Source organism: Microcebus murinus, chromosome 9, assembly GCF_040939455.1.
Source record: "Microcebus murinus isolate Inina chromosome 9, M.murinus_Inina_mat1.0, whole genome shotgun sequence".
Lineage (NCBI taxonomy): Eukaryota > Metazoa > Chordata > Mammalia > Primates > Cheirogaleidae > Microcebus > Microcebus murinus.
The window spans coordinates 32,401,587-32,416,999 of NC_134112.1; the positions used below are offsets into that span (position 1 = coordinate 32,401,587).

At 33.5% G+C, this 15,413-nt stretch overlaps 1 protein-coding gene across 24 annotated transcripts in view; it reads right to left on the reverse strand.

Moving 5' to 3' along the window:
• The window catches only part of HDAC9 (histone deacetylase 9), an 873,646-nt gene that overhangs the window by 388,669 nt on the left and 469,564 nt on the right, over positions 1–15,413 (reverse strand). For 9 of the 24 annotated variants that reach the window (XM_076006392.1, XM_076006386.1, XM_020289866.2 and 6 more), the window contains 4 exons: positions 11,422–11,663; positions 6,587–6,737; positions 5,460–5,586; positions 3,051–3,172 (listed from right to left, as the gene is read on the reverse strand). In XM_076006392.1, coding sequence (XP_075862507.1) covers positions 3,051–3,172; positions 5,460–5,586; positions 6,587–6,737; positions 11,422–11,663 — 642 coding nt within the window. Of the gene's footprint in view, positions 1–3,050; positions 3,173–5,459; positions 5,587–6,571; positions 6,738–11,421; positions 11,664–15,413 lie in introns of all 24 variants that reach the window. The other 15 variants (XM_076006387.1, XM_076006382.1, XM_020289863.2 and 12 more) reach the window with 3 other exon arrangements.

Genomic DNA, 15,413 nt, shown 5'->3' on the forward strand with positions numbered 1-15,413 from the left:
TGGGTTATCACTGTCTGGGGAAGGTCCTGAAAGGTCAAGAGAGATTCCAAATTGTGCTCACTGCTTAAGGGATACCCCTGGGGCTACCTTAATCAATTTAAGGTCATTAGGATTTTTCTAGCTCTGGTTCCAGTTTTACTCTCTTAAATCTTGCTAATACATATTGGCAATTCAGTAATGCTATAGATTTTTTAAAAAATTAAAAGTACTAAGTACTACATGCAGATCCAAAGACAAAAAACCCTCATTTAACAACTTATTTTAAATCTAAGATTGAGTTCAATGAAATTCAAATAGACAACAGAGGTTTAGAATCTGAGGCCGTAATAGAAGAGTATGACTCTATCTGTAAGAGCTGTGCTGGTGTTTCTACCATATGATCAATGACACTATTCTAGGTTTCATTTAGTATAATATAGCTCTACACAAAAGTTACCTTAGTTTCCCCAATCATCTCATATGTTTTATTATGGTAAAATTTTTATCATTTACTCTTTTTGTTATGACTTTTGAGTCACTGAAATGCAGCAAATGCTGAAGTAAAAATTAATTATTTGACAACATTTCAGTCATCTACAGTGCAAATATATGTCTAAAGTTTCCCACAATGGAATTGGAGATATACTGGATTAATTACATTTGTAAAATTTGAAAGAGTTCTGCCTATTTTGTAATTAATGAAGGGTATCTTTAAGTATTTTAGATAGCATGTAGAAACATCTGTATTTAATTATACCATACTTTTCTTAAACAGACAATGGGAACTGAATTAAGAAATATTTTGAAACCCCTATAGAGATATTAAAGTATTAATGGCTATTCAAGAACTTTATTGCTATAATGCTTGAAAATGTTTGGTTTTACAGATCAGCAGCCTGACACTTCATAAATATTAGATTTTCAATATAAAAGGAAGAAACTTGAAATACTGAGTAAATACAGAAAATATACTACTAGAAAATACCAGGGATTTTCACTATTATCATATATCACATAATCAGGCACAGAAAATGTCTTGCATATTTGTATAGATTTGAATAAGAATTTGTAATATATATTCTACTTAGGATTTCTTTTTTAATTTTGTTGTGGATTGAAAATTTCTATGAGAATGAATTAACAGCTTGTTATTTATTCCTCACAGAGGAAATATCCTAAACTGTTCTCATGGAAACAGTAGGACACAAAGTGTGGGTTTTTAGTACTTGTCCTTAAGTACTGAAAAAGATCAGATTTTCTTTCTGGATGCTTACTGGCCCCAAATGCCACTTCTTTTCAAAGTCAGTATCAATTCTGCAGTCAGTTTTCAGTCTCCCAGTGGTAAGGATATATTCAAAGGCTGTGTGCTCAGCAGGATGGAAGTCTTTCTCTGTGAATGTAACTATATCACTCATCAGTAACCTCCTGCCATAAGGGGACTTGTATTTTCTTTCCTTTTAGTGACTCCTTGGGCTCTTGAATGCCAGTCACTGCCCTGAGACCTGGGGCAATATCCACATAATCTCTGTCAATAGTTCCTACTCATGCCACTGGTACAACTAAATGTCAAAGCTGCAGATCAAAGTCCCCACATTCTAAGAATCATGTCCTTTATGGATCAATTTTCATAAACTATATTCCTTGTTTTAGAAATACATAGGGGGCTCACTCTTTGCTTTCTTCCTTTTATCCCAGAGAAGTTTATTTATAAGACAGACAATCTGATAATCTACAGATAATAGTGTGAAATTCTGATGCAACTACATAAAACTCAATCAGTCTTGACTTTGCATGGCCTTCTATTAAAGTATTTTATAATACCAATCATCTTTTAGCAGAAATGCAAAAATTGTTGGGCTATTAAAATAAAAAGGCATAGATTGCTTTGCAGTACTTTGCCAGTGCCTGGTACAATATGGGCTAGATACAGGATAATAAATTCTTATTCATGATTGATTTTATTTTTTAATCTTCATTATGCTACAGGTAAATTATATGGCAAAAAATAGCTTCAGCAATTGTTTTTACTGTCTATATCCATTTTAAGTATTCAAAATTGCTTGGAAAAAATGAATTCAAGTATTTTAAATCATTTTCACTCTGTAGATTTCAAATATAAATTAAATAAATTTATACTTCTTCAAGTAGACTTGAGTAAAATACAACAGACCAAATTATGTTCTATGAATACCTTTTCAGATCAGTTGTGCAGATAAAAATTTTAAATTTTACTATTGTCTCTAAAGAACTATACTTGGAAAACAGTGTAAGATGTGGAACAGAATGTACACAAATGCTATTTATGTGTATATCTAGGTAAATTTAACCATATTTATTATAGCAGTAAGAGCAAATAACACATTACATATCAGAGTGCCCAGAAAAGAGAAGAAAATGGGAAAACAAATATAGGCCTTAGAGTCACCAGGTTATTTACTAAATTCCAAATAGAAGCTTCATTGTGCTATTTCCCCTAAACAAAATTTAACATAACTACTTGAGATTATTAGGTACGAATCTTCACTCTGAGTTCTCCTATAATCTATGAGACATTAGGCAAGTCACTTAGCAAGTAGCCTTGGCCTTACCTGTTTTCACCATATAAGCAATTGAAATTTAAGGTTTTAAAAAGAAAAAGTTTCTTATTCCTATTTTTGTAGTAAATGGCTGAGGCTCAGCAGAAAAACAAATAAATGGAGAAAATTACAGAGGTTCTTGTTAAAGGAGAAGAGTTAAATTTTCTGAGAGATCAAATTTCTATTTTCCTTCATTCTACCCTTTGTTGCTAATAAGAAAATAATTTGGCTAAAACCCAAATATGATAAAGTTTTAAATTTACAAAACAGTACTTTGATTATACAGTGAATCAACTGATGTAGAAATAAGTAGGGCTGTGTGTGCAAGTGCATGTGTGCACATGTGCTTGGTAACATTCATTTATGTTGGGGGCAGGGTGGAGAGGGTATAATCTCTGGGATTTGAATCCTCTGATTTTTCCCTAGAAGTGTGGTAAAATGAAATTACAGGTCTCTTATGGAAGGGCAAGTGGGGTTTCTGTTAAATCAACTTACCAGTTTTTCGAAGGGGAAAATCATCCTTTGCATCTTGGGTTCCTGGTAATGTGTATTTGTAGGATGGAGACGTTCCACTAAGGGGTGGAGAGCTTTGATCCAGTGATGTGTGGTGGGCAGCCCTAGAAAAGACGAAAAAGTTTCACTATTTACTCTGAAGTTTTTACTGCATGTTGGTCAGCAAAAATCAGTTGCACATGCTGTACACATGCCTCAGCTGTGTTTATGTTCTTTCTTTTTAGTGTATACAAACCACGGCCTCATGTAACCAAGTTCATTGCAGCAGTATGTTATGTAATGATGCCGGATTCCTAAGAATGTCCACTACACAGTGTATATATAGTCACACAAAAAGTTTCCTTCATTAAAGGAGATAATTTACCAAAAGCCTGAGCTTTTGATACTCTAAGATCATGCTATGTGTTTTCTTAAGAGCCAAACCAGGGGAAAAGTCATCGTCTCAATTTTTTAGTCAACAATGCAAGATAACAAAGCAAGATAAAACTAAATATATACAAGGACTTTAGTTTTAAAAACTGCTAGATAGTACAGGCAAATACATCAGAGTAGCTTTTTTACTGAAAAGACAGTATGGTACCAACAGCCTCAGGTTTTCTGACTTTGACAGCAGTTCTAATAGTAAAGAATGGAAATCACATTCTTCAATATGAAATTGATTTTTAAAAATATTTTCTTTTTCCTCAGTGAATATAATGAAAGAAATGCAATCTTGCTATTGGAGAATATAGGACTGACCACTGACTATCCAGTGGATATAAACTTTATAATATACAAAGAAAACAATGAACACAGAATACATCACCATCACAATGATCGTTCTACCAGTATTGTTTATTTGAATCATACATTCTCAGGAATTTACTGGTTTAAGGATGATTCATCTAGCTATAACTGGCAAAATAGTATTAAAATCAGGTTCCATAAATTAATGATTTACAGTTATCTGGAGTTGGACACTATTGAAGTTCAATTCTGTAAAAACAAGACAGTATTACTAAGTACATGTGAGAGCCACGTTTAATACACCCAAGAGAACAGCTAAAGAATTTTCAGCTGACAAGTTGTTTGCATGCAGTTGTTTCTCATTACAAAAAGGTATTATCTTTTCTTAAAGCAGGCTTTAATTTTGAAGGAATTATGAATTATTTAAAAATTATGTATGTAATTTTAGATAACAAAATGGTATTCTTTTGAAATACTTTGTGGTGTTAATGGAAAGTCTGAAAATTTTATTCAGAGATTAGTTTCTCAAGTTATCATGCAAGCTAACATGCATGATAGAAATTATGTAAATCGTTAACAAGTATTTATAAAACATTCTGGAATCTGCCTGTTACCTCTTTTTGGTGGGAATGCAGAAAAGGGCAGATGCCTATAAAATAGGCTTTTAACTACAATAACTCTTTAAATAGAACTCCTGGGATGCTAACAATTTCAATACAAGAGAGTAATCAAATGCTATCTGCTGCCTATCCTTGCTGATATAAGGGAGTAAAAAATATGTAAGTGTAAAAGTCTATGATCACTCAGCAAACACATTTATGAGAGAAATGAAACTATTATCTATTATTCTATTATCCATATGTGATTTTCCTGTCAGTTCTTCGTATGGTTTTTAAACATACCACATCCTTCTTATTTTATAGAAAGAAGAATTGTGTATTGCATAATATGTCTTTTCTGGACTTGGGGAAATACAGTGCCATAAAAACTGTAATATCACATTGCATTATGTTGTCAGCTTGAGTGTCAGAAGCCAAACTATTATTTTACTGGGTGGGAGGAAATAGGGCACGGTGGGCAGGGGTAAACTATTCACTGAAGTCTTAGATTTATTTATTTAGCAACCTCCCTTCTCTTGCCCCTTCCCTACGCTCCCTTATCCTCCTTCCTTCCCTCCTTTTTTTTCTTTTTTTTCTTAATTGAGTCAAAAATTTTCTGGACTTTTAAAAATAGCTCTGACCTTCATTTTATATCAGAACAAGTAAGATAAAATCACAATCTGTCAAGTCTTCAAAAATGAATGTGTAGATATCAAATGCAGCATTTGGGAATAGAAAAATATAAAATAATTTTTATGCCCCACCATACATTTGTTATTCATTCATCAAAGAACATATATACTACCTTGTCCTCAAGATGATGAATTCTAATGTTTATTAGGCAGTTCTCTTTATTTCATAGGACCTTCCCAGCAACCCTAGAGGGCAGGTACTATTATTATCCTTTTTCTATAGAGAAGGAAACTGATCCTTAGAGAATTCAAGGAACTTGCCTATAGCCACACAGCTGAGCAATGGCAGGCTTAGGATTTGTACCCAAGTCTGCTAAATACAGAACTTATGCTCTTTACCCCTGGGAATGAAAACATCCAAACACTCAACATACGTGTACCAGAGCTTGGGATGGCGGCTCACGGAATGATTTTTTCCATTAGTTGGAGTGTCTTTCGTTGCGGATTTACTCAATAGGAATTCTTGAAGCTTCTGCTTTACTTCTGTACTTGCTACTGCTCCTGAAACACGCACACACAGAAACAGATGTTGATTGTGAGTTTTGTCCTCTCATGCCTCTAGAACACTTAATAAAGATTAAGAAGTAACATCCCTGCTCACAGCATGTGAAGTTTTCCTATTAAAAGAAGAAACCATAGGCTAAATAGGCTTTAGAAAATAGCATAGTAATGCTTTGAGACTATTGCTTAAACTGTCAATTTTCAAAAGACCTTCAATGTTTTCTTTAATTGCTTTTGCAAAAAGGGAATTCCCAGAATTAATACTTTTTCTGAAGTTTAAAAAAAGTACTGCTAAGGAACAAAACACTGCTTTTTAATAATCAAGAATCTTGGGGATTAGATACATTTTAGATCCGGTAAATACATTAAAACGATCTTTTCTGAGTTGCTAGTTTGAAAAAATTAACTTTTAAAAACCACTTTGAGCATTAAACAAATAAATATTGCTGACAATTCCAGTTCAAGTCATCAAATTTTAAATCTCGCTACGACCTGATTTTGAACTGACCTAATGCAGGGGAATTATTTGGATCTGTCTCCCTCTTGTGGATAGTTCTTTGACAAGTGTTCTGCCTTAAATCTTCCCAAAGTTTGAGAATGCAGAAACTAAGTGGAGGCAAGGCATGACTTACACAGCAATAATTACTTGGGCAGGAAGAAAGAAGGCATAGTGAGGAGATACGGATGTAAGCTTATTATTAAATAGAACGGCCTACACTAGAATGCTTTAGAATAACATTATTTTTAAGGTTTAAAAAATCAGAAATTAGCATCTTTGCCAAATAGTGCAATGTTTACTTCTTGAGCTGCTCTGCAGACTGAATAGAGACAGCTGATATGTGAATGCCAAAACTTTACAGTTGAGTCTATGGTTTATGTTTTTAATTAAACACAGACAATTTTGACAAATTTAATTCCACTATTTGTCAGGCTTCTTTCTGAATGATGATCAGCTAAAGATGAGGGAAGAGAGTCCATCTTTTACCCTGGTGCCTCTTACTTTCTCGTCCTCTATCTTTGCCTCTGAGAGGAGGAAGCTGCTGTTCTCTGCGATGCCTCTCTACTTCCTGTTCTTGCCTCTGCTGCTCCAGTTTCTGCTCCTTTTCTAGGAGTTCTTGTTGCTGTTTTATGGCTAGAAGTTCCTGTTGCAACTTGCGAGAAGAGAAAGACATGAGAGTGTGCAATTTCTTTAGGTTTCATAGACCAAAATTGAAATGTTATGAGTTTTTGGAAATGGTTCGTATTTAGTTTATATTTTAACCCACTTTTTCTGTAAGTTATTATTCTCTAAAGGCAACTGACTAATGCTATGATGATCTTAACGTCATCAACAAGCAAGTTTCTAGGTAGCTCCAATACCTGTGCGTCCCTAACAAAAATAATTACCAAATTCACTCATGTCTTCTAGTTTCCATTGATTAAATCTTTAGTTCTCTTAATAAGTTTGCTTTGTACATATGAAATATATTAAACAGGCAATGGTAGGGACTGCTCAGCAGTCGTTTTATAAAGTATTTCACATTATAAACAAACAACTGATATCTTTAGTTCTTATCCTGAAACTGGTGGGAAGATAATCAAAGCAAATAGAATGGTGAGATGTAAGTTAAGCTGGGGGAAGTCCACCTGAAATAAATGAATGCTAAAAATGTTAAAACTTTACAGAGAAAGTTCTCAATAGACCTATTAAGTCTATATATCCATAAAAGGTTCTTCACCCAAAATAGCAAATGTCTTATCCTTTTATTCAGTACATAAAAACCTTTAGACTAGACACATTGGTGAAGAATAAATCACTTCCATAAAATTACACTTTAATACACTATTGTTTGGCTTTCTGAATCCCTTGAATTCACTTTCAAACAACATATAACATAAATATGGAGCATTCTTAATAGCCACTTTGAGATATCAGTTTCCTTTCAGCCTGAGAAATATATGTCTATGAAGTATAGCAAATGTGCTCACTGAGGAATAGTTGAAGACCTTGAGTTCTAACTTACGCTCTGACATTACTAGATATGAGATCTGGACAAGTTACTAAACTACTCAGAGCATTATTTAGTTCCTAATATTTAAGACAGCAGAATAATCTCCCTCATAGCTCATATTTATAATTCATATTTCATAACATTTAGTTTTTAAGTTTGAACCACACTAATTCTAATTATTATTATTGTAGGTTGAACATACCTAATTAGGAAACCCAAGATGTTCCAAAATCTGAAATTTTTTGAGCACTGCTGTGACACTCCAAGTGTAAAATTCCATATCTAATCTCAGGTGACAGTTCATAGTCAAAACATAGATGCACAACACACAGTACATTCAGCACCACCAAGGAAAAAAGACCCTCTAAACACCCTTCACTTGGGACATATTTTTTCAGCGCGCATCCAGATTCCCCCACATGCAAACACCCACAATGGTTAATAAAATTGTATGTGTGCAGGCTGGATGTACCAACAACAGGTTCCCCACATTCAGAGTCAGAAAGGATGGTGATGCCAAACAACCACAGATTGTCCAAAAGGGTGGCTAAGATAGTGATACCTTTGCTTTACGATAGTTCAATGCATACAAACTTTGTGTCATGACTAACATTATTAAAGATATTATATAAAACTACTCTCAGCCTATGTGCAAAGGTATACATGAAACAAATGAATTTCATGTTTAGACTTGAGTCCCATCCCCAAGATATCTCATTATGTACATACACACAAATATTCCAAAATCTGAAAAAATCCAAAATCCAAAACACTTCTGGTCCCAATCATTCCAGATAAAGGATACTCAACCTGTATTTATAATTTTCAATACTAATAAAGTTAGTAAAATTTGCTTTTTATATTAGATGGGTAACTAAAACCTTGAATTTTAGACCAAAAAGTAATAGAACAAAAATAAAAAGCTATATGGAGTGGCATCAGAATCACGTTGGAGCAATAAAAAACTAACACTGTATGTCAACCATACTCATAACTCTGCTTGAATTCTGCCTTAATGCTAATTCTATACAGATATTGGGATTGGTCACATTGATTCAGTGCTTTACCCAAAGCACTGAACTTTAATCTTTCTTAGGAATCTAGAAGAGCATACAATTTAATTACCATACCTACTATTCACTATCAAAATTTGGAAGGATGCGATTCAAACAATAGAAAGAAATAAAATTTCACCCCTCTATTTCTAGATGTTCTGGCCCAGAAGAGAGCCAGGGTGACTTAGGAGCTTTGGAGGCAGACCAGGCAAGACTGTAAATCTTGCAGCAACCACTTACTGACAGCATAGCCTTGAGAAAGTTATGTTATTTCTCTCTCTACCTCAGATTACTCCATGGAAAACTGAGATAACACTACTTAACTCAACAAATGTTGATTATTATAGAAGCCAAAGATTCAAAAAGCTGATGTAATTAAAGTATCATGTACTATGTCCTCCTTATAAAATAAAATCTAAATGAATGTTAAAAGCATCAACTACTAGCCTTAAATGTAAAAAAAAAAACAAAATAAAATAAAAGTTTTTAAAAAGCACAAAACTTCCTAACCTTGAAACAAAATTTTAATTATGTCTTCGGTTTCTGAGAAAAACAGCTTATGGCTTTGGAAAATCATTTTAAAAGTGAAATTTTCCTTTTAGCTCTTTCATAATGCCAATAAACCTACACTATCATTCTGCTTATACCAAAGGAACAATTAATTATCTACTTGCTGCTATTAACTTCTGAATAAAATTAAACAATAAATTACTTACTAAAAAATTTATATTGATTTTATGGCTACAAAAGGCATCAAATATAAATGAAAAGAAGTATCAAAAGCAGTAACTTATCAGTATTGGCCTGTATTCAGGGCAACATAACTCACATAGGGCAGCAATATGAACTACATAGTTCCTTATATCTTAAAGTATGGTGAAGAACGTAAATCTTGCTCATTTATCTTTGCCATGTTAACATGCCTGGAAAGACTGAAGAAAGAAATCTAGACATCAGCATTCCTATTATTGTTTCATATTTCAAATTGAAATAAAGTTTCAGTATTCATTCAAAAGTAAGCCTTATAAACTAAGTAAAGTTTACTCATACTTCAGAATATAGCCACAAACTATGATTACTTATGGGGCCCCCCAAAAAATCCTCACTCTTATTATTTAAGGAATGTTATAGATCAATAATATACAAGAGTTCCTTTGGTAAATTTCACTAGTAAAATAAAAAAATTGTATTTTATATCAAGTATTAAAAAGCCTTTGGCCGGGCGCTGTGGCTCACGCCTGTAATCCTAGCTCTTGGGAGGCCGAGGCGGGCGGATTGCTCAAGGTCAGGAGTTCAAAACCAGCCTGAGCAAGAGCGAGACCCCGTCTCTACTATAAATAGAAAGAAATTAATTGGCCAACTGATATATATATAAAAAAATTAGCCGGGCATGGTGGCGCATGCCTGTAGTCCCAGCTACCCGGGAGGCTGAGGCAGAAGGATCACTGGAGCCCAGGAGTTTGAGGTTGCTGTGAGCTAAGCTGACGCCACGGCACTCACTCTAGCCTGGACAACAAAGCGAGACTCTGTCTCAAAAAAAAAAAAAATAATAAATAATAATAAAAAGCCTTTTTAGAAAAATAAGATGATATAGGCTTTTCAGGCTAAGGAAATAGCTTGTGAAATAAGAAATACAGGGAACAAGATAGCCTTCTCAGACATTGTAGTATTAATGTAGATTAGTTATCTATATTAATCCTACATCAATGTGCTTATTGTATTTGATATGCAAGTAATAGATTAAGTGCCTAAATACAATATAATAAAATACGATATATCAAGTTTATTATGTTAATGAATTAGCATATGTTGAAATCATCTTTAAAGAAGTTAGATGAAAAATAAATTTTTTATCGTAAATATTTGCTGCTTTTATTTTACTGTCATAATAAATACAAAGCAAATATCTATGTGGACTAAACTAGCCTTGTTTTCAGATATCTTTATCAAAAAGTGGGAAGATATTTTCACAAATAAAGCTAAACTAACATTTATCTCTGAAGATACAAAAGAAAAAATAAAAACATAGACACACCTAAAATAATCTAATAATAGGCCAATAGGCCTATTTAACAATAGGCCGTTGTTAAAAAACTTCTGGGCTAAAGATATATTTATCCCAGGATAATTTAAACAACTTGAGTCTTAAATTGTCAACTACTCCCAAAATTCTTTCAATAAATTCTTATCTACAGTCTATAAAAATATTTGCACCATTTTCTCCCTATATAACTCCCTTGAGCTTTTTATTACGCTATTATTTTGAATGTATATATACTATGTGATCTTTTCTATAAGGAAGATACAACATACTCAGAACATCTACTTATAGACCAAAGATTTTTTTTTTTAAAAAAGGCATTTTCTTCACATAAGATTTAGACTTATTTATATAAGATAAGACCTATTTATCCTTTCTGGTAAATAGCACATGCAGTTTCTTTAGAAATATAAAATGAGTCTTTCCAGGCTCGTGGTTCTTCTTAGTGGAAAGAAGATGGGGCAAATGAATAAAATCATGTAGAAGAGAATCTAAAATAAGGGTGGGAAGTTACTGTTCCCTACTATTGACACTGTAAGGCAGAGGATAAAGAAGTAGTAGAGGGCCCTCTAAGAAGTAAAGCAGGTTTTTAACAAGTACTTACCCAAAGTACAATTACAATTTCCTTCAAGCCATATAACCATGTCTTAATCACAGTGGAACTCCCCCAGTGTCCCCATGGGCATTTCTTATGCTCACCATGTGCAGACTCCCTGAGTAAGGTCAGTGACAAAGAAACATTTGCTACCTTGATGTGCTCCTGAAGCTGAGCCTGGTGCTGCCGTGTTAGGTTTTCATGCTGTTTCTGAAACTCTGCTATCAGAAGCTGCTTCTGGATTTGTTGCTGCTGCTGGATGAGAAGTAACTCCTGCTGCAGTTGCTTCTCACGGACGACAGGATCTACCACGGGCATCATCATCCTGAGGTCTGTCCTTAGGTCTAAAGGCGAGATGGGCTCCAGGCCCACAGGAACCTCTGACTTCACATCCACTAAAGAACCAGGAAAAAAGAGGGGGAGGGGAAAATAGAGTGATAAAGGATTGGAAATTAGCACACTGATTTGGAAACAAACAAAAAAAATAAGACATTATTCCTTGTATAATGAACTTTATGTCAATGATCCTAGTCATTTCTTTACAATGATGATAGATAATTTGCATATCAGTTTTGATAAATGGGCTATATAAGCTAATTTTTACTCAGCAATTTGTACTTTTGCCATGAATCTTCTACAATTCCCTTTCTCAAAGAGATGACTTCAATTGTTCACTAGTATCAAAGTCATTCATAAAACTTATACTGCTGAACCACTAACAAAAACCCACTCAACTTAGGATAAAAAAATGCAACTATATCAAAGGGAAAATGTCATATAATAAGAGAGAACTTGTACCACAATTAAATTTGTGCACTTATGAACATTTTTCTTTGTTATCAGAATCAAAATACATATTCAAGCTTAAAAAGTAAGGATTGTTACAGAATATATTTTCAGGGCGACTGGACCTAGCAAAGACAGAATATAAAACTTCATGCTAAAATGTGGGAAATGATGATTAACCACAGCCATGGTGCCAGATCCAAACGTCAAGGAGTGAAAGTAGCCAAGTTTCTAAGTGCTGGTTTTTAAATAGTAATAATCTGTATCTCAGTTACCTCATTCCTAAAATAAATAAGGTGGAAAAATATGAGGAAACTTAAAACAAGTATTTAATCAAACCACTGGAGAAAGAAAGAGTTCATGATATGAGAATAACTATAAATAATAATATTTAAATTTATAAAAATTACAGTAGATAATGCTGCTTTCTAAAGGAGTAGTTTAAGCAGGAAAGCTCCCAGACAGGGTAGATATTCAGATATATCACTTATTTATGGCTGGTGTCAATTCTGATTGGTAAGTGTCCACAACAAACTGGTTGATAAATATTTCGTGTATGACTCTTACCCACAAGAAGCAGCAGGAAAATTTTGTAGTTAATTGAAACAGGTTAAATTAAAGGCATTAAGGATTTTGGAAGGGAAACTGTGGCAAACTGTATTGCATGGCTCTTCAAAAGAGGTCAGCTACTACTCAGATACAACCAATTATTGGTATGGGGTGGGGAGAAAATGAAGACCCAGTAGACAAAATAACCCAATTTTTAATTTAAAAATATTTCAAAGATTTAAACACTCTGAGAACCAAACAAAACGCTTCTACAAGCCAACTTTAACATGAAGCCTTGCCAGTTTTCAACCTCTGTCTATAATCTAAACGCCTGTTTCTATTTTTCTGCCTGTGTAACTCTGAGGATGTTATTAACTCCTGTAGGCCTCAGTTCCCTCATTTGTAAAATGGCGATCATGAGAGTAACAGTTACAACAGACTTGTTAAAACGTTTAAATGAGATTATCCATTCAAAGTAATTATAGCATATAGCACATCCCTCAATAAATGCTTTGGTTTTGTTTTTTTAATACATAAAAATGGAAATTTCCTACATATTAAAATAATCCATCAATACTCAGTGGCTAACAAAACAAAAATATTAAGAACATATATGAAAATAAGATGGCATATGGTTCCTACTAAATATCATAAAACACTAGAACCTCTAGAAAAACAGATACAAAAAGAATACAGATGAACAACTTAAAATCACCTTCAATAGTAAAGAAATGCAAATTATCGATCAAAGTAAAAGCATTATTAATTATTAAATCTCATATATAAGAGTCATGTATATCCATATGTATATATAATGCCCCATTATATAGGGTAAGCATATGACCAAAGAGACAGTTATTTACTGCAAATGGAACTGTCAATTGATGTAAAACTCTGCAAAACCAATTTGGTGATATGTATCAAGAGGTGTTACATACGTCTACCATTTGATTCAGGTTTGCTAACTCTAGAATTATATCTTAAGGAGATAATACTGATAGAGGAAAAAACAGTTCAATGTCATCTTGTTTACTGGGATATTATTATAATTATTATTGAAATCACCAACTACAAGGAAATGTCTAAATAAAATATGTCACATTCATTTGGTAGAAAAATAAGCAATCGTTAAAAATGCTGTTACAACATTAAGTAAAAAGCAGTAATAAAAGTGACATATACACTATGATAACTATTTAAATGTCATACTTGTAATTAATTTAGTCAATATATATTGAGCCCCTTTAAAGTCCCAGGCCTCATTCTAGATGTTGGCATTTAGTACTTTAAAAAAAGAAGACAAAAATCCCAGCCCTTATTGAACATATATTCTACTGGGGCTTTTAATCATATTAGTTTCTGAATTCTAATAGCAAAGAGTGGTGATATAGAGACCAGAAGATGGTTGTATTTTGGATAGAAATATGAAAGATTCTCCCCCTTCTACTTTTTTGTATTTTTCCAAATTGCATCTAGTGCTCTGACTACTACTATATGTAACTAACTTAAATTTGCAGATTCTAGGTTGGAAAATACAAAGTTTATATTCCATGTGGATTTAAGAGCTATTTGCAGTCATTTAACAAAGTCTAACAGAAATCCTACCTATAAATATTAAGGCTTCAAATACTAAAACATTAAATATTCTTGCTTGCCATTTGAATTGTATGCCCTTGTGCATGTAGACTGGTATCAATTTTGGGTTGCTAACACTGGTTATTTTTCAATGTATCAGTCAAAAGTTTTCAATGATGGTACTTTATGTGTCACTTTAATGAAAATGGGAAAATGATTTATTAATGAACTATAGTTTGGTAGACAGTTACTTCTAAAATATGATATTTGTTAATGGAAAGAAATTAATTGTGACAAGTTTAGAAGCTAATGAGGATGATGGCCCATGAGGTCTCTTAGTTGCAGTGCCCAATGTAGAACCTTCAGTCAAGGCTCTGGAGTAACATGAAAGTTTTAGCATGAACTTAAAGAGTTGGCATAATTCCAATGAAAAGCAATGGCTGTTAATGGGTATATTTCATTTTTACATTAAAAAGGCCAAGCTATAGCCTTCAGTTTTTACATGGAAATCCCAATAAACAAAAGGTCAGAATTTAACCCTATAAAGACAAAATGTAAAAATTCAAGAGACCCTGGGGTCTCTTCTTGCTGGCACTTTTGTTATCCATAAACTATAAACATCAAACTCCTAAAAATTAAAAAAAGAAAAGATGGGGGAGGGGGAGTCCTCTGAAACATTTATTGTAAACCTCAAAGGGTAATTTGACTTCTTAACCTGCTATCCCAACAGAAATGATTGTGTCTAACTGCTTGCCTTTGTTCAGAGACTAATCACTAAATTGTGAAAAATCACCCTCAACTTACAAAAACTGCTCTTGATTATAAATAATTGCCCAAGACTGAGAGAAAGTGGCAGGCAAGATCCCAGTCTTTCATCCAATTTATTCAGCAGCAATCCACATTCCATTTGTCTAGACTAAATATAGCAGCGTTTATACAAGAAATCAATAGTGCTTGCAGAGAGGAGAGCAAAGGCATGAATATTTCATCAGACTCAGAGAGAAATGGCAATCAGCACACTGATGGTTCTGTGTAGGTCATCTTTGGCCTGCTAGATTAGTTCCTCTTACTTGGACAATAGCTCATCTCTGCCTAATCATAATCATATCATAGCCATTCTTTCCATTTTTAACATTAATTGCATTGTGAGTGACAAAGACTCATCGTATTCCAAAAGGAATGTTGGATTTTTCTTACATCTTTTTGACAGGCTAATAAGCCTCCCCAGGAGAAAT